We start from the raw sequence: 27,437 nt of genomic DNA, 5'->3' as shown, positions 1-27,437 counted from the left end.
CTGGAGTCCCTCTTCGGAGTGTGATGTCAAAGCTGCGTCGTCGGCGAAGAGCATCTCACGGATGAGCACCTCTTTGACTTTGGTCTTGGCTCGTAGACGGGCCAGGTTGTAGAGCTTGCCATCGGATCTGGTGTGAATGAAGACACCCTCGCTGCAGTCCTTAAAGGCGTATTGGAGGAGCATGGAGAAGAAGATTCCGAACAGCGTAGGCGCGAGGACGCAGCCCTGCTTTACTCCGCTGCTGACTGGGAAGGCCTCAGAGGTTGCGCCGTTAAAAGGTTAAATATAGAACTACCATATGACCCTGCAATTCCAAAGCTACATATATATATACCAAAGAGAAATTACAACTAATTTCTGCACAAAAAATAGTACATTAAGGTTCATAGCAGCAAAAAGTAGAAAAAAAACACAAATGTTCATCAACTAATAAATGGATAAATAAAATGTGGTATATGGAGTATTATTGCGCAATAAAAGGAGTGGAGTACTGATATATGCTCCAACATGGATGAACCCTGAAAACATATGCTAAGTGAAAAAAGCCAGTCACAAAAGACGCTGTATTGTAGAATTACATTTATATGAAAGGTCAAGACTAGGCAAATCCATAGTCAGAAAATCAATTCATGGCTGTCCAGGCCTGAGAGTGGTTTTAGGGAAAGAGCTGGTGGAGGGTGGGGAGCTGGAAACAAGGAACAACCGATAACGGGTACTGAATTTTTAGAGGACAAAAATGCTCTAAATCAGACTGCTGATTGTTGTACAATCCTCTTAATATACTAAAAAAACACCGAATTTTACAGTTGAAATGGGTGAAATGAATGGTATGTAAATTATATCTCAATAAAGATGCTAAAAAAGGTTAGGTATCAATTTCCATTACTTACCCATCTTTAATCTATTTGAAAACACTTAATCTAAAGCAGAAATATTACTTAAAATGTTACTTCCAAAGCTGTTCTGGTTTTATAGAAGTATTATGTTGTTTAAATTTTATTTTAGAATTAATTACTTACAGACACTGTTAGGGAATCTTGTATATCTTTATGACTCACTAGCTGAACATTACCATCTTCATAATAATGAACCTATTAAAAAAAGGGAATTACAGAAACCATATTATAAGCAGGAACCATCAAGACCCATATGGCTTCACAATCACATCAATATAGATGATTATCAATTTCAGCTCTAACCTACTTCTTTGATGAGCTCCTAACCTTTCAAACCCCACTAAGAATTCCTGCCTTCAGTCAAGTGAGAAGACTAGCTAGCAGTTTCTGCAATTACTCAGGTAAGCCCTTCACTGACCTAATTGCTTGACATTTTTACCTCAGACATTCTGCTAGTACCTAAACTCAAGAATTCCAAAATGGAGCTCACAATACTCCCTCCCCAACATTGCTCCTCTTTTGTATATTTCTACCAACCATTTAATTCCTCAGGTTCAAAGACATGATATTCACTAAACCTTAAGTGATTCCTTCATATGCCTCTTATTAAGAAGTTCTAGGGACACAGAGCTTTTAAAAAGATAGGTCCTAAACTCATATTTCAACCCAACGTAAGAGGTATGTAAACAGCAGATTAGTAATACTCCAGACTCTCTCTAAGCATTAAAAAAGGACTTCAGAGAAGAGGCAACACTGTACTCGGGTTTAATAAAATGACTTACTAATCATGGAAGATAAGGAAACTGAGCTTAGAGAACAGCATACTTGAGGAAGGCTTGGAGATACTAGTGGATGAAATGTGTGTGAGGTCAGGGAGGGAGAAGATTGGCTGGAGAAATATATATAGGTGGGGAACAAGTCAAGTCAACTTTGGGCCCGAAGGCCATTTAAATATGCCTGGACTATTTAGCAGGTGAGAGTGTACTGCTAAAGTGACAGCAAACAGGCAATTAACATATCCAGTTTTAAATTTAAAAATAATTCTTCTTGATGGCAGTGTGAAAAAAAAATCAATTAGGGAATGGCAAAAGGTCCAGCAATTCAACAAAATAAAGTTATAATTATATGTCAGGCATGATACTAAGTGCTGAAGATTGAAAACGTGAACCAGAAAACCCTGGCTCTCAAGCTTTGGTCCAACAGGGGTAGCATTTTACAAATTATCCAGGTGAGAGCTGCTGAGGCCTAACCAAAGGGAAGAATGTCAACAAAAATGGCTACCATTCACTTACGTACTTTATGTCTGCCTCTATTATAACCATTTTATCCATATTAACTAATCTTTAAATGGTTACATTAGCTTTCTAAAAAAATTTTTTAAGCTAATGAGGAAACAAACAAAGAGCTTAAATGACTTTCAGAAACAAACAAAAAGAGCTGGGATTCAAACTCAGGAAGTTCGATTTCAAAATCCATGCTCTTAACCTCATTTCTCTAGTCCCTATGGGATAGTCACCAAGACATAAAAGTAATAGGATATAAGACTATAAACTAGAAATGTATATTGGAGCCAGATGATAATTCATCTTTATGCCTTTATGGCTCTTGGCACAGAACCTTTCATGATAGCTGATCAACAAATGTATTGAATAAATGTGTGAGCCAAGATAGAAAAAGATTAATCAATATTTTCCTTTAACTCATTTAGTAGTATCTATACTGAAATACTTGGTCTTAGTTACCAAATGTTCTTCTATATAAACATTTGAGCTTACATTAAAAGTCAAAGAATTCAGTTCTAATGGGTTTCATATAAGAAGTCAAATATAAGTATAGAAGGTACTTATATATGTACTGTGTACATATATTAATATACACATATAATACCTATATTCATAGATATAAACATGCATATATTAATATCCTACTACACGCTACTCCACCCAACTGAGATAACAGAAGATGCTCATATGAACAAATTATATAAAGAGAAGACCAAATGATAGCACATAATTGTAGTTGAGTTTTTAGAATTTGTCAGCTATTTTTGCAGATTTTCAATGAATATAGAGAATTAACTATAAGGCTATTAAAAAGATGAAATCAGCACTACTTATTTTTCCCATTACCTTAACATGAAGATCTGAAAAAAAATGGCTATTATAAATTATGAAAATTTAAACTTATGAATCAGTTTTCTATTCAGAATCATTTAGAGATCAGTGAACAAATTTTTTTTTCATACCTGAATTTTCAAGATGCCAACCACTTGAGCAGTTGAAGGAGTGATTGTAAACTTCCACTCTGACCTCCAACGACCATTCCTTAAAAATAAAAACAGCAGCTGTAAATAGGTAGGGAAAATAATTTGAATAAATTTTAAGGTCCAGATTTAAATTTAATGTTACAGTATGAGAGAATACTGGGGATGGATGGTGAACATTCATTAAACTAAAATATATAAGGTACTTTTGGAGAAAAATTTTAAGCTACTTCTTTAATTGACTCACGTTTAAATTAAGAATAAAATGAATAAATATTCAATTATCAGGGGCTTTTGCAAATATGGTTAATGCAATTTAACATCCACTGAGTGGTCCAAAGTACCAAGTAATTGAAAAAGAATGGATAGTATTACAACATTCTTAAAGAGGCTTTGACATTTGGGAAGAGCTATAAAGAATTATGAGCATCAGAATTTTCCCCCCTTTTCCAATTTTAGGTTTAAAGTTTTCACATAAAAGGCACATCCTCCTCCTACTTCTTGAAATGACTTTTGGTATACAAATTAATAGACAGTCATCATGGAAGGAAACTGTGATGTTACAAACAAGCAACAGGTATGTAATAACACTTTGTCTCCCAGGTAGTGAATTTGATCCTTTTTTTTTTTCTTGATAGCTTTTTCATAGCAACTCCTTTATTTTTGACCTTTACTTGCTCTCTGCATGCTAAAGACATTCTGATATGCAAATCTGTAACTGTTAGCTTTTTTTGAATAGTATACATTTCTAAAATAATCACAGGGCTAACAGATCACTATACCGTGTTTGGTATAAGATTATTTAATTATTATGTAAAGTTAATTATTTTTGATATTCTTGCAGTCTAACCAATCATGAAAATCTGTAGAATGATATTCTCACACCTAAAGTTAACACTTAACATTTGAAAAGTGCTATTAACAGAATAATGTATATGTTGTACAAAATAAGAGAACTGTGTAACATATCTTAACTTTTAAGTGACTCATCCAAAATTATCCAGAAGAGCTCAGTTGGAACCTAGATGTATTCATTTTATTTCATGATTACAAAAGAAGTTATACCTTTAATTTAGGTATCAGTATCAAGCACTAGTGAGTTCTAAGCATATACAGTTTGATTATGACAATATCCACATATCACTGATTGTGAAAAGAAAAACTCCAAATCAAGTAATGGTACCAATTTAAGAACCATTTCATTTTTTAAAATTTATTTATTTATGTATTTATTCATTTATTATTCTCACCCCAGGACATACTTATTGATTTTAGAAAGAGGGGGAAGAAGGGAAAGAGAGAGAGGAAAATCAATGGGTTGCCTCTCGCATGTGCCCCCACTGGAGACCAAACCCATAAACTAAGCATGTGCCCTGACCAGAATAGAATCCACAAACTTTCAGTTTATGGGACGACCGACCCTCCAACCAGCTGAGCCACACTGCCAAAGGCTGAAAACTATTTCAAAGGACCTTCCAAAGACATTATTATATGTAAGAATAAATAGTACCCTTTCATCATGGTGTAAACAGTCAAGATGTCCTAGCCTTTAATTATCTCCCCCTCCTCCCGCTATTAACACTGTAATTACTAATGCGTCTTCATTCAACAAACATTAAGTCCCCAACAGTGCTAGCCATTAGGGAAACTACAGTAGATACCAAGAAGAGAATGTCCCTAGTGAAATATACAAAAGATTCATGACTAATATTTTGATTTTTGTTCTATCTCTACTTTCAGTGACTTAAAAGTGTATTTCTAAGTACCCAAATATTTAGATTTTAATATTTTACTGAGATCATTGTCATATGTATGCTTAGCACTTTGGAATATCATATAAATTTGGTCTTTTCCAAAAAGTGGAAATCATTTTTAACTTCAATGATATATTCATAGTGGTAGTTCAGGAAAAAAATATTCAGATATGTAAAGTGAAATAGTGAGAACAGAAAAGTCAAGAACAGACATTATCTCCACTTTACATATGCTAAAGCACAAATAAATTATATTTTTGAAAACTAATTAGTAAATTTATTAGAATATCTCCAATACACTTTAAGGTAAAACTTAGTAACAAGAATTTTTCCCTCAAAGTAGTTCAATTTCAACAAGATGGATTTTATTATACATATCCTGGCACAAAGAGCATAAATTAATAGTGATTTTATGGAGATTTATTTATTTAGGATACTGGTATATTAATGGTACAAAATTTTAAGCCTAAAATGGAGAAACTACATTTATATTAAGTATACAAAAATAACATTGTGCACCAGCATATTTAAGTGACTGTGGCTTGTCATTTTGGCATGTTTACATATGAAATTGATTTTCCATTCATGATAATGTATCTACATTCTTCCAAATGTTTCTGGTTAATCTTGTAACCTTGATTGATTTCTGAAATGGTTAAGTAGTAGAGCAAGCTTGGGCCACAGATCAAAATGGTCCATAGGGGTTACTGATACCTCAGGAGCAATACCAACCAACCTGTCTAACAAGTCGAAGACTAATATTAAAAGGTAAATATTATGACCATACTTACTCTGATAACCATAGTATATATTAACTAAAAAGGGGGATATAAAACTAAGGATTTCATTTAATTCTGAACTTATAAATTCCTAAAAAGCCTCAGAATTTTATAAGAGAAGATACCTTAGAAACAGTCTTGTCTAAAAATAATAAAGGTCTAACAACTTGTCAAAGATCAAAGACTAACAGGGTAAGTCAGTGCTTTAGGGGACCAGGCTTTAATAAGGAATAATCAAATGATTTGTACACAAAATTGTAAGGCAGGATTGTAATTTGCTTGTCTGTATAGTGAAATATGTTATTACTCCCTCACATTGGCCAACCAGGCACAAGGCAATCCATGTGAAAATATCTACGTCAGGGCCCCTAAAGTTCTCACACACACACACACACACACACACACACACACACACACAAAAATAACGTCGGCAGCCATCTGTCTCGAGAGACGATGGTGTAGCTTCTTAAGAGTCCATCTGCACCGCCGAGAATGGCTGTGCAGTCCGACTCGGGAGTGACACGGTATCTGTCTCCTCCTGTGCGAGGACGCTGAAGCTACAGAGCCTGGGCAGGGCAACATGGAGGGTCTGCTGTTGCCCATGCAGCAGACCCCCCCTCTCTTCGCAGCTGAAGGGTCCAAGGGAAAGACGGAGTCAATACAGCTTGGCTTCAGGTGCGCCGCAGGAGTTGCCGGTGTTGACTACAACGTCAAACCGCCTTAGGGACTCCGGCTCCGGATTTTCTGTCGGGGTTTACTCCCTTAGCCTTTCCCCTGAAGAGGTATGCCGCAAGGCAGCGGAGGTTTTTTGGAGTCAGAGTTTTCCTTCTCTGATGTACCCTGACTGGAAGATCGAACCAGCGACACTTAGCTCGCAGGCCGACGCTCAATCCACTGAGCTAAACCAGCCAGGGCACACACACACAAATATTCACTCTATAATTACCTCTGTTCTCCTCTCTCATTAAGTCTCATTCAGGAACCCCTTCTCAGAATGAGCATATGGGCCTCTAACTGGTCTGCTTGCAGGCACACATGTTGCCTTAGGATGCTGCTTGCTAGTCTCTGAAAACACCCAATATTCTCCCATGCTCTTTTCATTGAGTGTCAATGGATTTACTGCTAACTTTAAATAATTAGGCTGATTACAGAGCAGATACTATTCTTATACCGAAAGGCTGAAGGTCCCCCCTACCTCCATTTTATTTTGTATTGGTTTTAGGTCTACAGCTTACTGGTTAGATAATAATATACTTTATATAATGTTCCCCTTGATATTTCCAGTACCCCAACTAGCACCATACACAGTAATTGCAATATTACTGACTACATTCCCTGTGCTTTACTTACATCCCCATGACTACTTTGCAATTACAAATTTGTACTTCTTAATTCTTTCACCTCTTTCACCCAGTCCCCCAATACCCAACCCTTCTGGCAACCACCAGTTTGCTTTCTCTGTCTATGAGTCTGTTTCAATTTTGTTTGTTCGTTTATTCTGTTCTTTACATTTCACACATAAGTGAAATCATACGGTATCGGGGGATGGGAGGGACCAAAAAAATCCCAGAATTTGTTTATACAAAAGTATATCTATTCTTACACGTTTAAACTTCAGTCACCTTGAAAGTGCTCTCCATTTGATGCAATACACCTATCGAGACATTTTTTCCCACTGCTCAAAAGTTTTTGACCTCGTAGATTTTGATGCCTTTTAGTGTTTCTACTGTTTTTTGTTTTCACTGCTTCCACATCAGTAAAACGTTTCTCTTTGAGGACTTTTTTCATCCAGGGAAACAAAAAGAAGTTGCTCAGGGTGGGGTGATGCTGTTTTTGGTCAAAAACTGCAGAACACTCAGTGAGTTATGGACAGATGCCCTCATAAATCACCCATCATGAAATGGGCAAACATGTTGAAAGAATCTTCACAAAAAAACTCATTGAAGCTGAATGCAGCCTCTCATAACGCCAGCTGGTACACAGATACAGATGGGGTCCTGTACAAGGGGTCCACCCTCCAGAAGATAATTCCGGTTTTTATTTGGTACCCCCTCGTATTTGTCTTTCCTGACTGACTTATTGTGCTGAGCATACCCTCTTAGTCTATCCTTGCTGTCTTAAGATTTCATTCTGTTTTATGGCTAAGTAATATTCCATTGTATGTATATGCCACAGCTTTTTTATCCACTTGTCTCCTGAAGGGCACTTGGGGGACCTCTATATTTTGGCTATTGTAAACAACTCTACAATGAACAAAGAGATTCATATATTTTTTCAAATTAGTGTTTTGGCTTTCTTCAGATGTATTTCTAGAAGCTCTGTAGCTTCAGCTTCACTGGAAAGGACACTCCAGTGTCATCGCAAGACGTCGATTCAACACGGGAGGAGACAGATACCGTGTCACTCCCGAGTCGGACTGCACAACCATTCTCGGCGGTGCAGATAGACTCTTAAGAAGCTACACCATCGTCTCTCGAGACGGACGGCTGCCGACGACGACGACGATGACGACGATTTCTAGAAGTGAAATCTCTGAGTCATAAAAATGCTGAAGTTTTATATTATGTTTAGATTGCTTAGTCAATCATTCACAAACAAGGTATAGTATAGAGTAAGAATCTTTTACAAAAATATAAACAATTTCAAAAGTCCCCAATACACAAAAATTTTAACTTACCAAAAGTTTTTTGCTTGGAACTGGTGGCTTTCTATGCATGCAATAATGGTTTGCTGTCCATCTATTTTTTTACCATATACCTTGATGGTAAAGAAAACAAACAAAAGTGAATGTAGGGCCTTGGAAAGTCCAACTTTAAACATCTACAAAATATAATTGTAAGCACTTTGGCAGGAACATATAAAACTCCAATATGTACACTTAATCACAGATTCTTAGTTGATTTTAAAAGAACTCACAATTCATAAAATACTATTTACTGAGTAAAATTGATAGTACTCTAAAGTAGTCATAAACATTCTAAACATACCATACTTTTCATTCCAAATACAAATATCATGAGAAGTGTAAATATACAGATACCAATCTGGCTGTTTCCATGCAAATAAAAACTAGACCTAGATTATGATTATCATTTTTGTTTACTTCAAAATCCTAGGAATTGCAATTTCTCTAGTCATTTTAAAAAGCATCTGGATAGATAAATGAAGTTAATTTACTTGTAACTAAGGTTCTTAAAAAAATTCTTATGATGCTATAATAATGTTATTTTATCTTTTGCCTACTGTTTTAAAAGTAATGATTAAATTGTGCCTTTCAACCTCCTAGGAATAAGTTCTCTCTAACTCAACCTATCTTTTGTTATTCTTCCAAAATAATCCTATTCAACAAGGTTATAATTCAAAGGACTTACAAGGTATTTTAGGTTATGCTGCTATATTTCTCAATTAATTACTGAAAACTAGATAATTAAGAGTACCATATGAATTTCCGTCTTAACCAGGAAACTTTTGAGAGTGAAATAGGGTTCTGTTGGAAATATTAATAATTATGTTGGGACAGCAAGTATAAACCAGATATATGATCGCCTTAGGTGGCAGAGGTAGGTGGAGGCCAGGTCAATACGGCCTTGAAAGCCATGTGCAGATGCCTAGACACTATCCTAAGTGCAATGGGGCATTGGTGAAGGATTTTAAGAAGAGGACTTTCATGATCTGATTGGTATTTCAAAAGATTGCTCTTGCTATGGCGATCACAGTAGCATAAATAAAATGTGGGGGACTAAAAAGCCTATCTGAGTACAAACAATCTTATGAAAGAAAAAAGAAAGCCCTCCTAGTTTCTAACATATTTCACCCTGAAAACATAAAAGTAGCTTAAACCTATGAAAAACATTTAAGAAATAAGAAATTTTATTATAAAACACATGAGGACATGATTTCAAATAGTTTTGTTATAAGATCTTGTAATTTAATCAAAATGATTTGATGTAAATTTACTGAAATGAGTCATAAACATGAGATTAAAGAATTACATAATAATCACACTCCTCAACATGAAAATTCCTACTTGAATTTTATTCAAAGTACATTTTTCCATTTGGGGCTATCATAATATATTTACTATTCAGAATTTCTTGAAGAAATAGTAAACATCCTTTAAAATATTTACTTCAAGAAAAAAAATGGCAAGTTATAAAATGTCAGTTCTGCATATTACTGTAAATTTCAGGAGATCATAAAAAGTCATATTTACATAAGACAGAAACAGGTACACATTGAACACTTACAGTGCAGACCCCATTTGGATAATGTTCTTTTACGTAAGCTCGTAGAGCAGTTTCTACTGAAGTTCTCCATGATTCAACTGCATTCTCTGCTTCATATGGTCTTGGATCAGTTGCTTCCTTTCTTAAGTGATCAAATTTGAAACAGATTCTGTTTTTTGGATCCAAAAACTTTCCATTTCCCACATCACCATGTTCTGTTATCAATACCTTCAATGATACAATAAATTTTTGGAAAAAAGTATTTAAAATATACTGATATATATTAGTAAACATCCACTTAAGTTTTCTACTTAATATTATAAAATACGTCTACTCCAAACAATTGCTTTAACTATATGGCACAACTATAATGCTTCAAATGAGTATACTGTAGAGACAATGAGGCTACTCTCATTCAGCCTGGATCAGCGGATCTGATCTAACACAACTTCCGGTTCCAGTGGAAAAAATACATCTTCTAATACAATGCTGGAGTTAATCTTTTTTTTTGAGAAGCATGAACAGCTTACTATTTCTGTTATTAGTCTGCAGCTCCACAAACCCAAGGAAATGATAACAACCTTCAATGAGGACATTTACAAGAATGGTTTTAATCCACTAAAACTCCTCTTCAGTGTGTCCTATAGTGCTGCTAGGGCCACAATCTCATCCACTTTGAAGTGTCTCCCTCCTGTTTTTATAAGCTAATCATTGACAGTTATTGTCAAGAAACTTCTAAATTTTTTGAAGTCTAATTTATTCATTTATGTACATTTATATTACACATGCATAAATTCAATATTCTGTGCTTTATTTTTAGTTACCCCTTTTCTTCCCTTGCAATTCTCCCAATTTTTGACATATCTATGACAAAACTTTCCCATCTCTCTAATGTAAATCATAAAAACATAGAAGTATCCTTTTAAAATTCTTTCAGTCAATCCTACAAATACCCTTTAATATTTTTCTCCTGTTTATTTTTTCTCATTAATTTAAGGAATGCTTTGTTTAAGGTACCTGTTTAATCCTACAGTTAAAATAATTATTATTAGTTTTATAGTTTCTAGATCTTCAGTATTATTTAAATGGTCTCCCTGACCCTATCTTGCACATGTTTTTATTTTTATTTATTTTTTTAATTTTAAAAACAATATTTATTTATTTTAAAAATTTATTGTTCTTTCAATTAGTTGTCCCATTCTTCCCCCACTGCTCTCCCCTGCCCCACCCTAAAAAATATTTATTTTTCAGAGTGGGTAAGAGGGGGAGAAAGAGAGGGCAAGAAACATTGATGTGTGAGAGAAACATCACTTGGTTGCCTCTCTCATGCCCCACTGGAATCCTGGCCTGCAACCCAGGCACATGCCCTGATAGGGAATCGAACCCAGAGACCTTTCAGTTCACAGGTCAGCACTCGACCCAGAGATGTTTTTTAAAATTTTGGTCATTTAAAAAATTTTAATCCACCTGAAATTTATTTCTGTATATTGTATGAGACAGAGGCTCAACTTAACTTCTTTTTGATAAAAACCAGTTGTGCCAGTACCTTTTATTAGCCCTGGCCAGGTAGCTCAGTTAGTTAAAGCATCACCCTGATTTGCCAAGGTAGCATTTTGATCTCCAGTGAAGGCAAACAAGAATTAACCAATGAATGTATAAATCAGTGGAACAGATCGATGTTTCTCTCTATCCCCCACCACCTTCCTCTCCTTCTCTAAATATTTAAAAATTAAAAATCTTTTATTATATGTCTGTTTAAATTATAAGCTTGTCATGTATAAAATTTTCCATGTATTTTGGGACTAAATCATGGTTCTATATGCTGCTCTACTGATTTATTTTATACAATACCACCCTGATTTGACTATACGGGGTCTGTCCAGAAAGTATCCAGCCACATAATATGAAAAATAGGAACATTTATTGAAGAAAATACAAAAAATACTATACATAGGACAATGATGATTCAGTCCCCTTCAAAGTAGGCACCTTGGGACCTCACACAGTTCTCCCAATTGCCTCAGCTGCCCTATCATATTTTCTTGAATCTCATCAATGTTTTGAAATCTCTTTCCTTTTAAAGGTGATGTTAGTTTTGGAGAAAGTCAGAAGTGGCAAGGTGCCAAATATGGGCTGTAGGGGGTCTAAGTCACCTGGGTGACGTGACTTTTCCCAAAAAAACTGCACGAGATGTGACGTATAAACAGGCACATTGTTGAGATGAAGTTGCCAGTCACCAGTTGCCCATAGCTATGGCCTTCTAAATTATCCAAATAGTTTCCACAGAGGAATGTTCAAGCTTAACACAAAATCTGAGGCAGATTCATTGCTCTATGTGCTCATTTTGAATGTGATGGCCATACAGTACACATGTTCACTCAGAAGCATCTACCAGCCCCAATGACTAGTAAAGTCATCATTGTTCATGCATGCGCATTCCAGTCCATTCTCGTGGGCTGCTAGGTTACATTGATGTCATGCAAACCATTCTCATTATATGCGTATTAACAATGGCTGGACTTTTTCTGGACAGACCCTGTACATTATTATAAAGGATCTTGTGCTATCTAGTAAGGCAATTCTCTCTCACCATTCTTACTGTTCTTATATATTTTTCTTTTTTTTAAAGCATTTATTTTTTCACATACACCTTATAAAAATTCCAACTAATTAAAAAAACTATCAGGACTATAATAAAACAGCTTTAAATTCATATTTTAATTTTTAAATAATTTAACTTTCTACCTCAAAATGAAATGTGGTGTGCCTTTCCACTGCTCAGATCCTATTTTTTGTATTTCAAGAACACAACCACCATTTTCTTTATGATCTTATTTCTTTCTTGTCAAGGTTATTTCTAGATTAATGTCTAATTTCACCACTTTTTAAAATGGATCTAGACTCCAACCATTTCTAGTTTTAAGTACTTACTTGCTATAATAGAAGAAAGCTAATGAGTTTTGTATACTTACCTGAAATTCAGCCATCTCAGGGAATTATTTTAAACCTATGTTTTTGGTTGTGTGGTTAATTTTACTAAAATCACTCAGTATTTTAAAATATATAAATCATATAACCTATGAGTTTTTCTTTTCTAAAGCTTTGAAAGTTCTCATTCTCTTGTATTTGCTACACCTCCTTTTATTAGAAATTGTAATAGATATACTTGGCTAATTTTTATTTTAATTAATGTTATTCGTGTTTGTAGTTTATGGTATTTACTCTTGGTTTTTGTTAATACACGGGGGGGGGGGTGACCCAAAAGTCTAAATTTATTTATTAAAAAATTGTGTATTTCTCACATGTTTAAACTTTAGTCACCTTCAACGTACTCTCCATTTGGTGCAATACACCTATCGAGGTATTTTTCCACTGCTTCAAAACAGTTTTTGAAGTGGTCGATTTTGACGCTGTTTAGTGCCTTGTCTTTTGTTTCACCTCTTCGACATCAGCAAAATGTTTCCCTTTGAGGACTATTTTCATCCAGGGAAACAAAATAAGTGCTTGGGGAGCAATCACGTGAAATAGAAGGGCGGGGGGACAGGGGTAATGCTGTTTTGGGTCAAAAACTGCTGAACACTCAGTGCCACGTGGGCAGGTGCATTCATAAATCACCCAAACTGAAATGGGCAAACGTATTGAAAGAGTCTTTAAAAATAATTCACTGAAGCTGAATGCAGCCTCTCACAACAATGCAAGCTGGTACACTGAAGACAGATGGGTTCCTAGAACATTGACCTAGCAGGGGAACCTGTGCTATAAGGGGCCTGCCCTCCAGAAGATAATTCTATTTTTTTGCAGGGGAGTGGGCGGGTCCCCTCGTTTTCTTGAATTCTAATGGTTAATTTCTATTTAAAGTTTTTAAATCTATAGTCGTATGTGAGATCACTGCAGAGTTTGCTTTCTTTTTGTTTTATTAGATTTAAATATTAAAATTATGCTAGGTTTATAAAATAAATTTGGGAGCTTTCCAACATTTTAAAAAGATGCATTACCTGGACCTAACAAATTTTTTAGTGATTTATCTTAAGAAAATAATAGGCAATGTGCCTGGGGGTACAAAGATGTTCAATATAACTTTGTTTATAACATCAAAAAAAAAAAAATCAAAAAGCCAAAATGTTGTTAGATATAAAAAAATAAATTTAGCAGATTAATAAAATGAAATACTGTATAGTTTTTTATATATGTGTGTATATACACATGCATATATCTATATTTAAGCTGTGTTTTCCAATCAGTTATAAGTCATCTTCTGTCTAGTCTCTCTTTTTCCCCTCTAACTATAAAACTACATATTACATAACAAGTAATGACAAATACAAGCTTTAATATAATTGGTCTTTAAGAACTAATCGTTACACTCTGTCTTATGTTCCACCTACCAGTTCCTTTGGACTCTGTGGTTTATGAATCAACATATTCACTTTTATTGTGAAAGTCAGCAATGTTGTTTTATATAAATTGTTCTTCACATAAGCACTGTATTAATTAATACAATCATGGTTCAATTATTAGTAACTCTAAACCAAAAAAATAAAAAGAATGCTAGTGATCCTTTGTGGCCTTTCTTAGCTGAGCAATTCTAACTAACACTTCAGAAAGAAAAGATATAATAATTACTAAATGCTAAGTTATTCACATGAAGAACTCTAGAACTCTAGAGCAACCAAATTATGCATAAATCTACTACTATATATTCTAGATTTTGGGTTAACATGTTGCGTACCGGGGTATTTAAATACCTTTTAGAAATGACAAGAATTCTCGCCACCCGTACACAATGTGTTAACATAGGATTGATTTTTTTTCTATAAAAAACAAGAAAGTAGGTTTAAAGCAATTATTTTCTAAAATCTTAGAACATTTTTTTTATGCTACTTCACAATTCTTGCAGGATAACATTAACCATTAAAACTGAAACAAAGAACAGCCAGATCTGGTGTTTATATTAAACATACCTGATCTTCATAACCTTCAATTTTTACTGGAGTAAACTGGTCCAAGTTATATTGTGCAAATGCACTGAAAAAGAAGAAGGTGAATTACTTTAAATTACTTATTTAATACCCTTAAAAAATCTCAAACAATTCATCTGTCAATAAAAGTCATATGTCAAGTAAAATAAAATTATAAGTGTTCGTTATTGGTCTTATATTTTTAAAACCGATGAATAAGCCTTGGCTGGTGGGGTTCACTGGACTGAGTGCCAGCCTGCACATTGCAAGGCTTCAGGTTTGATTCCCAGTCAGGGCATATGCCTGGATTGGGGGCCAGGTCCCCAGTTGGGGGCGTGCGAGGCAACCGATAGAGGTCTCTCTTTTGCACATTGAAGTTTCTCTATCTGCATTCCCCTCTCTCTAAAGTAAATAAATAAAAAACAAATAAAATTAAATCTTATCAAAAAAACTGATGAATGATACCCAGCTTTCAATGTTTAGCAAATGAAAATTAAACTACTTAATATAATTAGTCTTTTCATTCAAAACTCTGAAAATACAGGTTAGAACTCTATAAGATTCATATCCAATTATTCAGGCATATATTCAGTATATCACATATTGGGAAACAAAGTAGGTCCTGTGAGAGAGCAAATAGTAATTAGACTAATCCTGTGATCAAAGGGCTTATTTAGTTGAACAGCAGAGATAATAGATAAACATAAATATAAGACAAAGTATTACAGAAAGTACACAAGAAAATGACCAGAAAAATACCATGGAGAATATACATTTTTTAAAATTACATTCTTCTGAAGGGTAAAAAGAAAAGAGAATTACAGGTGATTTCCTAATGGCCTTGAAATACCAGGTAAGGTCTCTGGTTTTGTAGAAATTGGAGGGGTAGGGAAAAAAAAAAAAAAGGGATATTTCAATTAGAGGAACCAGGATGATCAAAACACAGGAAAAGATAGGTTAGGTCCAACATCACAGAAAGCACCAACCTCAATGCCTGGCACATAGCAGGTGTTATATTTACTGAACTGAATTGAAAAGCTTGAATAATGGAATAATTTCTTCATTTGGGAAGCATATAATCACAGAAGTTTTCTGAGAAAGGAAAACTAGAAATACATTCTAAAGAAGATAAATTTGGCAGCACTGTGTTTGACAAATTGGGCAATGAAGCAACTATTGCCAGAACAGCTGAGTCTGAACTAGAAAATGGTGATGATATAAATTCAAGAATAAAGCCTTCCTCTATTCTCACTTGAGTAAATACTGTATAATGTAATTATATAATACATTTCTAGGAAAAACTCTCATAGTACAAATAATTATCTAGAATTATGTAATGATTATATTGTTTTATTAAATCTATAATTGAGAATTTTATTTCACTTAAAAAAAGATATTGAGAATTTTAAAATTTAGGAATATATCAAAACTAATCTATTTGGAAGCTTTCCAGATTACTCTGGATGGCAACACATCCACTGAATTTTCAGGTATGAGCTACTGAGTATCCTCTAGAAAGGAATGTTTTGTTGACCAAAGCAATATTCATGAGTTAACAGGAGACTAGTAAATGTGAAAATAGCAAAGTAAGATTAAATTACCAACTGTCAAATTCCTGACACTGCATGTCCAAAAAAAAAAGGGGGGGGGCACGTAAATATAGAACTGCATGAATGGGGATGGAGAAAGAAGTATCTATTCACTTCTTATTTTCTTAATTCATTAAAACTCTTAATTTTCCTGGGAACAGCCTCAACACAGCCAGGCACTTAATAACCCTTAAATGAACTTATCTCATAAGTACAGTCATGCACTGTATAAGGATATTTCAGTGAATGATGAATCATATAGATGATAGTCCCACATTATAATGAAGCTGAAAATTTCCTATCACTTAGTGAAGTCTAATGCACTGCAGTAATGGTGGTGTTGACAAACCTGCATTCTAGTCTTATAAAAGCGTAACATATAATTATGTACAGTACATAATACTTTATAATAATAAACTGTTACTCTTTTAGGTACTTACTGTACTGTACTTTTAATCGTTATTTTAGAGTGTATTCTTTCAACTTACAAGAAGTGGGCTGTAAAGCCACATGCCATGTTATGCCAGCAGCCTCACACATCTCATTTATCACATCTCTTGACTGCACCATTTTCTCTTGTCCTTGATTTAATCTTGTGTTGTTTTGTGTAATAATGTGCTGTAGAGGTTTGCAGTATAGGAGCAATAGGCTATAACACACAGCCCAGGTGTGTAGTAGGCTATTCTATCTAAATCTGTATAAATACACTTTTGCACAATGATTAATCGACCTAATGACACATTTTTCAGAACATGTCTGTTGCTAAGTGGCACGGGACTATTTCTAATCACTTGGAATTTAGGACTCATTTTCCAGTAAAAGACATTTAAATAATAAATTTGTATAGTAATTTGGTCCTAGGCCTTTTACTACCCATAATAATACACTCTTCATCTATCTGTAATTTGGGAGAAGATGGATAACAGGAAATCTGAAAAGAAGACAATGACTATGAAATAGATAAAATTTTATCTTAAATGTTCAAAGCAAGTTAAATAGGTGACAGTTACACAGGATAGTCAGAAATCTAATCACTAACTTAGGAATCAGAATATAGAATACCTATGTTTTGTTCAAAACTTGTAACTAGCTAATACGAGCCCTATTTAACTTATCTATAAAAAGAGAGATTTGGACTAAACGACTTCCAAAGTCCCTTCCAGTTCATCATCCTCTCACTCAACCCTACACCTATGTAAATATTAAGGTGTAAAGCACTCTCTTAGACATAGTCGTCGTCGTCGTCGTCGGCAGCCGTCCGTCTCGAGAGACGATGGTGTAGCTTCTTCAGAGTCTATCTGCACCGCCAAGAATGGCTGTGCAGTCCGACTCGGGAGTGACATGGTATCTGTCTCCTCCCGTGTTGAATCGACATCTTGCGATGACGCTGAAGCTACAGAGCCTGGGCAGGGTAATATGGAGGGTCTGCTGTTGCCCATGCAGCAGACCCCCCCTCTCTTCGCAGCTGAAGGGTCCAAGGGAAAGACGGAGTCGATACAGCTTGGGTTCAGGTGCGCCGCAGGAGTTGCCGGTGTTGACTACAACGTCAAACCGCCTTAGGGACTCCGGCTCCGGATTTTCTGTCGGGGTTTACTCCCTTAGCCTTTCCCCTGAAGAGGTATGTTAGACATAGTAAAACAATGATTTCTTTGCCTTTGTAGTTTTGTAGCCAAATCATCACCTGTTCTTGTATGTAGATTTTTACACACTTTACTATATTAATCATGCCCTGGCTGGTTTAGCTCAGTGGATTGAGCGTCTGCCTGCGAGCTAAGTGTCGCTGGTTCGATCTTCCAGTCAGGGTACATCAGAGAAGGAAAACTCTGACTCCAAAAAACCTCCGCTGCCTTGCGGCATACCTCTTCAGGGGAAAGGCTAAGGGAGTAAACCCCGACAGAAAATCCGGAGCCGGAGTCCCTAAGGCGGTTTGACGTTGTAGTCAACACCGGCAACTCCTGCGGCGCACCTGAACCCAAGCTGTATCGACTCCGTCTTTCCCTTGGACCCTTCAGCTGCGAAGAGAGGGGGGGTCTGCTGCATGGGCAACAGCAGACCCTCCATATTACCCTGCCCAGGCTCTGTAGCTTCAGCGTCATCGCAAGATGTCGATTCAACACGGGAGGAGACAGATACCGTGTCACTCCCGAGTCGGACTGCACAGCCATTCTCGGCGGTGCAGATAGACTCTTAAGCTACACCATCGTCTCTCGAGACGGACGGCTGCCAACGACAACGACAACGACAACGACTATATTAATCACTCACTAATCACATCTTACATTTTTCACCAGTGTTTCCCACATCATTTCCCTTATTTACTATTCAAATCCTATTATTTAAACTCAGCTCAAAAACCAACTCTAAATAGAAATTTAAAATTTCTTCCATTGGGCTCCAGAGGCCTTTGTTATGCTTCTGTTATGATAATATTTTACTTCCTTTGGCCTGATAATGAACATGTCTGATTCCCCACTGGAAAAATCTCTAAGAGCCTTATTTATCTCATTATCAAAATGAAGTTTAGCATTCATGTCTGTTGAATAAAGGCTATATCTGAATATTTCTAAGTGTGCTAGAATTGAGAATACCAATTATTTACTTCTAGTTAGAATAACCCTTAAATGTTTTTTCCCTCTTATAAGGTAAAATGAGAAAAAAATTATTAAGAGTTAAAGCAACAGGGAAGAGGTGAAAAAAAGGAAGAGGTACATGTATGTGGCAGAAAGTACTTGTATAAAAGTAATTCATATCAAAAAATGCAACTGAAGAAGAAACAGAACCATGGCTATCCATTTAATCTGGTGAAACTACCACTAGGACACATTCTAAATGTTTTCATGATGCTTTCCAAGCTTACGTAGTTTTGCACGGCCTCGGTGATAGGTGGTAAATTATCTTTTGAGTGTAAAACCAGGTTTGAAGATGTTTCAAAATAATTCAGAAACAATGGGTGTAACACTATTTTTGCTTGAAAATATTTCATAGAAAGGACCCAGTGAACCAGATTAATACGATTTCAAAGTCAATCAATGATTTAAGATAGCAATTTTCAATGAGCATGCTGCAAGAACTTTTAAAACAAGCAACACCTGACTCTTTAGTCAGGGGCTACTGATCTCTTTTCCTTTAGACTGTCAAATAAAAAAAATAACAGCAGCCAACAAATACCATCCAGTGTGAATCAAAATTATACTTGCTTTTGTCAGAATTTTAGTAGTTTATGTGTGCCATGAAATGAAAAAGGTTAAAAATTGCTGATTTATGGTATAGTATATTTCTGCAGTTCAGTTATCGTTAGATGTCCACAAAATGAACTCAAATGAGTATTTACTTTAGAGAAATTCTGTACCAAGAATACTACTGAAGTCAACAAAAAGCATCAATATTTTCTCTATTTGTTCAACTTGTTTACTATCATTTACTGAGAGTATAACCACACGCAAAAGAATCTGAAGTTTCTACTGAAGGTTTTAATATTTCTTCTTGGGATTATACTATAAACATTTTATCATTAGTTATTTATTTCCCCACAGATTCATTTTCTAAAGAAAAAAAAAAAAATCAGAGTATCAGACATTTCAATGTACATAAGGCTGTCCAAAAAAGCCCAGCCATTGTTAATATAATGAGAATGGTTTGCCCAATGTTGATGAAACCTGGCAGCCAAGGAAAGTGCACTGGAATGTACATGCATGAACAATGACAACTTCACTGTACTAGTCAGTGGGGGTGGTAGAAACCTGCTGAGTAAGCATCTGTACTGTGTGGCCGTTGCATTCAAAATGGCTGAGCGAGTAGAGCAATGGATCTGAATAAAATTTTGCATTAAGTTTGGACATTCCTCCACAGAAACTATTCATGATTCAGAAGGTCACCGCTATGGGAAACTGGTGATTGTCAGCTTCATCAGGACAACATGCCCACTCAAACATCATGTCTCATGCACTTTTTGTGTGAAACATCAAATCACGTAGGTGACTCAGCCCCAATACAACCCAGATTTGGTGCTCTGCAACTTCCGGCTTTTCCCAAAACTAAAATCACCTTTGAAAGAGAAGAGATTTGAGACTGTCGATGAGATGAGATTCAGGAAAATATATGATGGGGCTACTGATGGCAACTGGGAGAACTGTGTGAGGTCCCAGGGTGCCTACTTTGAAGGGGACTGAGGTATCGTTGTCTTATGTACAATGTTTCTTGTATATTTTTCAATAAATGTCTCTATTTTTCACATTATGTGGCTGGATACTTTCTGGACAGACCTTGGATACCTTTGAAACATGGATCACTACTGTCTTTGAAATCTGGTTCATAATAAAAGAAAAATGTAATTCACATTCCAGTTTCTTTTTAGAACAAATCCAAGTTATTTAATTTAAATATAACAATCATCATCAGGTAAATACTGTTAGGACAAATAAAATTCAATACTTTCAGTATCTTTTAATCAAATATATTTCATACCACTTACATAATTATGAATATTTATCTGACCTTCATTAAACCATATTCTGCCATGGGAAAAACTTGTCTTTCAACAAATCAAGTTTCTCATTTTCTTAAAAAAACTACTACTTTTTACATCTACCTAAAACAACCCACAAATTTATTTACCATAGAGAACTCAGAGAAAAATTTACTTTCAAAGTTAAAAGCTCATAAATACTGTATATTTCTTTACTTTCATAAGACTCGTCGACATGCTATATGGCCTTAGAAGGAAAATTAATTTCACTTGAATACACAAAATAACTTAAACAGCTAACAACCAAAGTCAAAGGTATAAAATAAACTGATTTCTATAAAGCATTTTAATGTAATAATTAATAGGGGTGGAAACAAACCAAGTTCCATTGACAGATGAATAAACAAAATATGATATAAAGTATTAAAAAGGAAAGAAATTCTGACACATGCAACAAGATGGCTAAACCTTTAAGACATTATCCTAAGTAGAATAAAACAGTCACAAACGGACAAATGCTGTATCATTTCACTTATAAAGTACCTGGAGAAGTCAAATTCATAGAGACAGAAAATAGAGTAGTGGTTGCCAAGGGGCTTGGGGGAGGAAAGAATGGGAAATTATCATTTAATGGTATGGAGTTTTGATTTGGGATAATGAAGTGTTCTGAATACAGATGGTGGTAATGATTATATAACAATCAATGTGAATGTACTTAATGCCAGAGAACTGTACCCCTAAAACTGGTTAAAAAGGTAAATTTTATTGGTAGTTACAAAATTGGCATGGGGATGTCAAGTATAACATAGAGAATATAGTCAATACTGAAATCCTAAGAGAGTTGTGGCAAAGCAATGAACCTGGTCAGGATGATGTGTTGAGATGTAGAATTGTCTAGTTCTCTGAATCACTCACAAATCTGGTAAGTATTTGTAGGTAATTATGTGTCAGGTACTGTATTTATGGATGAATAAAATCTCATAACCCTCAAAATTCCTTATTAGGGTCAAACATAAAGCAAAAATTAAAAACTGTATAAAAGTGAAAGTAATCACAATTTTAAATATCTTAAGTTTCTAAAATAATTTTATCCAACTTTGCAAAAGTTGATATTTTTCCTAAGTTACTTTCATTATGTTAATATAATATATAATACTTACTGGGCTGCTCCTTCTCTGAGAAGATTATCATTATTAAGCAGTAACCGAACATCTGTAAAAACAAATAGTTTTCTGTTACTATTTTTCTATGTTTGAAATTTCTATGCAATAAATGCGGTTATTTTGGTCATGTTTTAACACCCACCCTCCAGCCTCCCCACCCCCAGCCCAAGATGTAAGCAAGATCAAAATATCACTCTGATGACCAAAGTAAGCACGAAAACACATCACGGTATTAATTTAAAAATCTGTTAGGAAACAGAAGAGGAAATGAATTAGAAATACAAGTTGTTTTATACCCTTAATAGTCAATGCAGTCAGACTGTAATGTATCTCCAAAGAACTGAAGATAACAGATAACATAAAGATGGTGTAATAAGATTTGCACTTATCTCTGTGCCTCTAGTTTGACAACACTATCATGAGTTTCAAATGAACTTGCCCTATAGAAAAGTGATTAAACAAGAAACACTTGTGAACAGAGTGCAGAAGTAGGCAATTCTGTCCTCAGTTTATCTTCAAAGAAAGAGGAACGTATTTAGTTCGTTATGACAGATGCTTTATTTGATTCAGTAATCTCATTTTTGTTATCAATTCTTAATTGTCCTAATTATTATACAGACATTTGTCTATTAATCATTAAAACATGACTTTTAAATAATACTCTTCCTGGAAAATCTATGTAAATCATAAAGAAAAAAACCCCACAATTTCACCAAAAACAACCAAATTTCTACTCTTCTCTTGGTATATATTTTTTTCATTATTTCTCTTATGACCTTGGCTGTTTTACATTGTTGCTATGATAAAGTACATACAAGAATGTATCCTAATTTTTTCATTAAATCAAATAACACAAGTTACTTAAGTATCTCCCATAAAGAAATTGGTTTAATAATATATAAATGGACTATAGTTCTTATAAACAATGTGAAATTGGGTAGCCATTAAAATTAATGTAGATATGTATTTAACAACAATAAAAAACATCCAAACTACAATAAACAGGACAAGGGAAACTCAGCACATACATTACTATCATATTTATGTAATGTCATGTGTATACCTAATTGAGAGATATCGAAAGAATTCCATTCAAACAGTGGAGAACTAGAGGGCAGAACTTTGTGTGATTTTTAGGTTTTGTTCTTTTTTTGGTACTTTATGACGGAATGATTTTTACAAAAATAACAAAGCTATTCCAAAAGAAAAAATAGTTCCTATTCACATACCTCTTTTTAGTAGTAGGACTCGATTTAAAAAACAATCTTTTCTGCTAACCACTAAATAATATTAATTTGATTTTTAAATTAACTGATTTTAAACAACAGTAGCTTCTGCCTAAAAAACACAATCATTAACAATTATAGTTATTCCTATCTCACAAAGCAAACTGGGAAGTTCTATTTGATTAATATCACTCTTTCATCTTCAATATTTAAAACAATCATTAAATGTGATATTGCACGATAGTGTATCTTTTACAGTTTTAAATGAAAAAATAATTTAAAAGCAGAATCTATTTGATCAAGTAGCTTTATTCTGAAAAATAAAACCGTGCTTTTATCATAAGCAGAGAACAGTGGAAGAAATATAGAATTTGAATAAAATACTACTCTTAATGAAGGGACTTGAGGCTGTGGTTCTAAGCCAGGCTACACATCAGATCATAGAGTAGTGGCAGGTGGCTTAAAAAAAAAAAAAGGTGCACGTATTTCAGAATCCCAGCCCAGATCTACCAAAATCTGTTTCAATGACTCTAATGTAGCTGGTATAGGAAATAATATTTGGGAACCACTGAACTGACAAGATTTTATGACTGCAATTCTAAAATTTGTGGCTCCTCTTGAAATCATTCTGATGTCAATGTTATCAACAAAAATTGAATGAAATGAAAATAATTAAAGTGACACATTCCCCCTCAAATATTTAATTACTTTTATACTCTAAAATAACCCCTTAGCTGAACCCATTTTTAGTCTATAGTTCACTCTCCATCCCAGGCCTACTGAATGGTTCATCCAAAGTGCCCAAATTTACTGTATCTCAACACAGAATGTATCAATTCAATATCAATTCCCAATAAGACTTAGAAAAGTAATTTCTAAGACTCATACATTCTTTTAGGCTCCAATTAACAAATTTGTAGGGCATTTAATTCAGGGTAAAAATAGTAAGTGAAAAAGTTACTTAGAATTATAATTTATTCTTTCTCTATGAATTGTATACAAGTCTGAGGACCATTGATTTTAGTGCAGTTTAATCCTTAATCAATTTAAGTTGCTGTACATGTTAACTTTTGAACCTCAGGAGAGGAGACTGTAACTTCTTTATCTTCTTTAATGTCCCAACAATCAAATTTATTAATGTATACTTAGGTTATTGAAGCTGAATATTAAGAGAAATTAAAACCTACAGAAAGAAGAAATACTTCTGAATTCTCCCCAACTTCTAAATTCACTACTACAGATTTTAAAACTATCCTAAAAGGCAGAATCATGTTAATTTCCAGATTTTTTTTACAAGGTAGACTTGCCAATCTTAGCTTCTAAGTGTAGCTCAGTGGTTAAATTTTTAAATGCATAAAAATATCATATGTCACTGCATAAACTAAATCATGTATTATTATAGTTTGTGAATGATTTAAGAGGTTTTCACGGGTATTTTTAACTTTGAACAACTTTTGCCTTTAAATCCTGATCTTTTCTGAGGTGAGATTTCATTTTATCTTACACCAGTGATGTGCAATTTTTTCCATCTCATGACACATGTAAACTAATTACTAAAATTCGGTGGAACACCAAAATATATATTATATTTTTTGCTGATCAGACAATAAAATAAAAGTATAACTTTGATTCATTCACACCAGTTGTCTACTGTTGTATTGGCTGTTGTCATTTTTTATTTGACAATCTGAGGGAAAAGAGTCAGTGTCTCTGACTAAATAGTCAGGTACTGCATGTTTTAAAAATCCTTTTAGCACACTGGTTGAAAATTACTGTCTTAAACTATGAATAAAAATGACTGATTAAACTTCTTAATAAACATGTTTAAATAGTGTACTCTGGGTAGAAGGTTTTAAAAAGAAAATTAAAAAGCCCTGTATAAATTAATTTTATTCTAAGACATGGTAAAGGTCAAATATATCTATGAATTAGAAATAGCACACTTAAAGTGTTTGTGTAGCATATTCTTAAAACCAGGAGTTGCTGTATATTTATACAAGAGTGTATATTTTTGATCTACAGGTGAATAATTATAAAAATGTCAGTGCAGTTTATAGAAAAGCATACTGTAAACTAATATATGAGATATAATTTAAATAACAAATGTTTTTACATGTGCTGTTATCTAAGTATGGTGAAATGATGTTCCCCCACCCCCTCTTTTTGGCTGTTCATATTAATCTAGTATGTTTTTATTTACAATAAATACAAAAATGAATTTCCCAATTCCAAAAGGTAGTTATAATTAAAAACTTGTCTTTTAAAATAATTTTTAGAGGATTAATTTATTCAAACATAATTATCATATATATCAAATATATTATATTCTAGCCATTACAAAATCCAAATTGACAAAAATTTTCACAGTATTTTCTCCTACGTACTCCCCCTTAGTTTAGTTATTTTGGTTATATCATTTATTCTTTTAAAAAAGAGTGCTTGATATATCAAGTCTTACTGTTATGAATTAAACACTCACCATTAAACACCTCATTAAATTCTCCAGGAGGGGCATGAATGATGAATTTTGCTGCGATACGTACCTAAAATAGAAATGAAGATATAATTTCCCATAGTATAGGCCTCTACCAAAATAGCAACAGAAAATGCAAAATTATACTATTTTAAAGTTTTGTGGGAAATGGCTTAAGAAAAATTTAAAGACAGTGACACTTTAGTTAAACACCTAAAGGTTGTTACTGTTTTAATCATTTATTATTAAAATCATAATGTACAGGCTAAATGTAGATAAAATATATGTCTCTAATCAACAACCTGGAAGAATTAGATAAAAGAACAAACAAAATCCGCAATTAGTAGTAAGAAGAAGTATCAAAAATTAGAGCAGAAATAAATGATACAGAGACAATAGAGAAGATCAAGAAAACGAAGAGCAGGTTCTTTGGAAAGATAAACAAAACTGACAAGACCTTTTAGCTAGACATACCAAGAAAAAAGAAGACGCATAAATAAAATCAGAAATGAAAGAGGAACTGTTACAAACGATACAGAAATACAAAGGCTCATAAGAGACTGCTATGAACAATTATAAACCAAAAAATTGGACAGCCTAAAAGAAACTGGTAATTCCTAAAAACACACAACTTGCCAAGACTGAATCATTATGAAATAGAAAATCTGAACAGGCTAATAACAAGTAAGGAGATTAAATCAGTAACCAAGAACCTTCCAACAGACAAAAAGTTCAGGATCAGATAGCTTCACTGGCGAATTCTACCAAATGTTCAAAGAATAATTAATACCAGTTCTTCTTAAACTCTTTCAAAAAAACAGAAGTGGAAACTCTTTCAAACTTTTAAACGGCCAGTGTTACCCTGATACCAGAACTAGACAAGACCACCACATGAAAAGAAAATCACAGGCCAATCTCCCTGATGTACAGATACAAAAATCCTCAGCAAAATATTAGCAAACAATTCAATAACACATTAAAAGAATCATATAATATTATCAAGTGGAATTTATTCCAGGGATGTAAACAAGGATGGTTCAACATCTGTAAATCAGTCAGTGATAGAGCACATTAACAAAATGAAGGGTAATCATCACACTATCATCTCAAAAAATGAAGGAAAAGTATCTGACAAAATTCTACATAAATTTAAGATAAAAACTCTCAACAAAGCAGATACAGAGAGAACATACTTCAACATAATAAAAGTCATATAACAAGCCCATACCTAACAACATACTCAAAGGAAGAAGCTGAAAGCTTTTCCTCTGAGAACAGGAAAAAGACAAGGATACCCACTCTTACCACTTTTGTTGACATAGCATTTAATTTCTAGCCATAACAATCAGAGAAGAAATAAAAGGCATCTAAATTAGAAACAAATAAGTGAAACTGTTACTATCTGCAGATGACATATTCAAAAAGCCCTAAAAATTCTTGTGGCACACTCGTTGAAAACTACTGCTATCCACTAACAATGGACTATTCGAAAGAGAATATTAAGAAACAACCCAGTTTATAAACAACAAAAAGAATAAAAATAACCAGGAATAGATTTAACCAAGAAGGTAAAAGACCTGTATATTGAGAACTACAAGACATTAATGAAAGAAGTTGAAAAATATAGCAAATAAATGGAAAGATA

The 27,437-nt window shown here is 34.1% G+C and overlaps 1 protein-coding gene across 1 annotated transcript in view; it reads right to left on the bottom strand.

The window, feature by feature from the left end:
- CAPZA2 (capping actin protein of muscle Z-line subunit alpha 2) overlaps positions 1-27,437 on the bottom strand; it is a 58,507-nt gene that overhangs the window by 9,131 nt on the left and 21,939 nt on the right. The window contains exons 2-8 of the mRNA XM_090287401.1: positions 25,799-25,862; positions 22,091-22,142; positions 14,880-14,943; positions 9,940-10,146; positions 8,370-8,449; positions 3,142-3,220; positions 1,020-1,091 (exon numbers count right to left, since the gene is read on the bottom strand). Coding sequence (XP_090143527.1) covers positions 1,020-1,091; positions 3,142-3,220; positions 8,370-8,449; positions 9,940-10,146; positions 14,880-14,943; positions 22,091-22,142; positions 25,799-25,862 — 618 coding nt within the window. The remainder of the gene's footprint in view (positions 1-1,019; positions 1,092-3,141; positions 3,221-8,369; positions 8,450-9,939; positions 10,147-14,879; positions 14,944-22,090; positions 22,143-25,798; positions 25,863-27,437) is intronic.

This window comes from Furipterus horrens, unplaced genomic scaffold (genome assembly GCF_987537825.1).
Source record: "Furipterus horrens unplaced genomic scaffold, mFurHor1.1.pri manual_scaffold_9, whole genome shotgun sequence".
Lineage (NCBI taxonomy): Eukaryota > Metazoa > Chordata > Mammalia > Chiroptera > Furipteridae > Furipterus > Furipterus horrens.
This window is presented reverse-complemented; position numbering and strand designations above follow the sequence as displayed.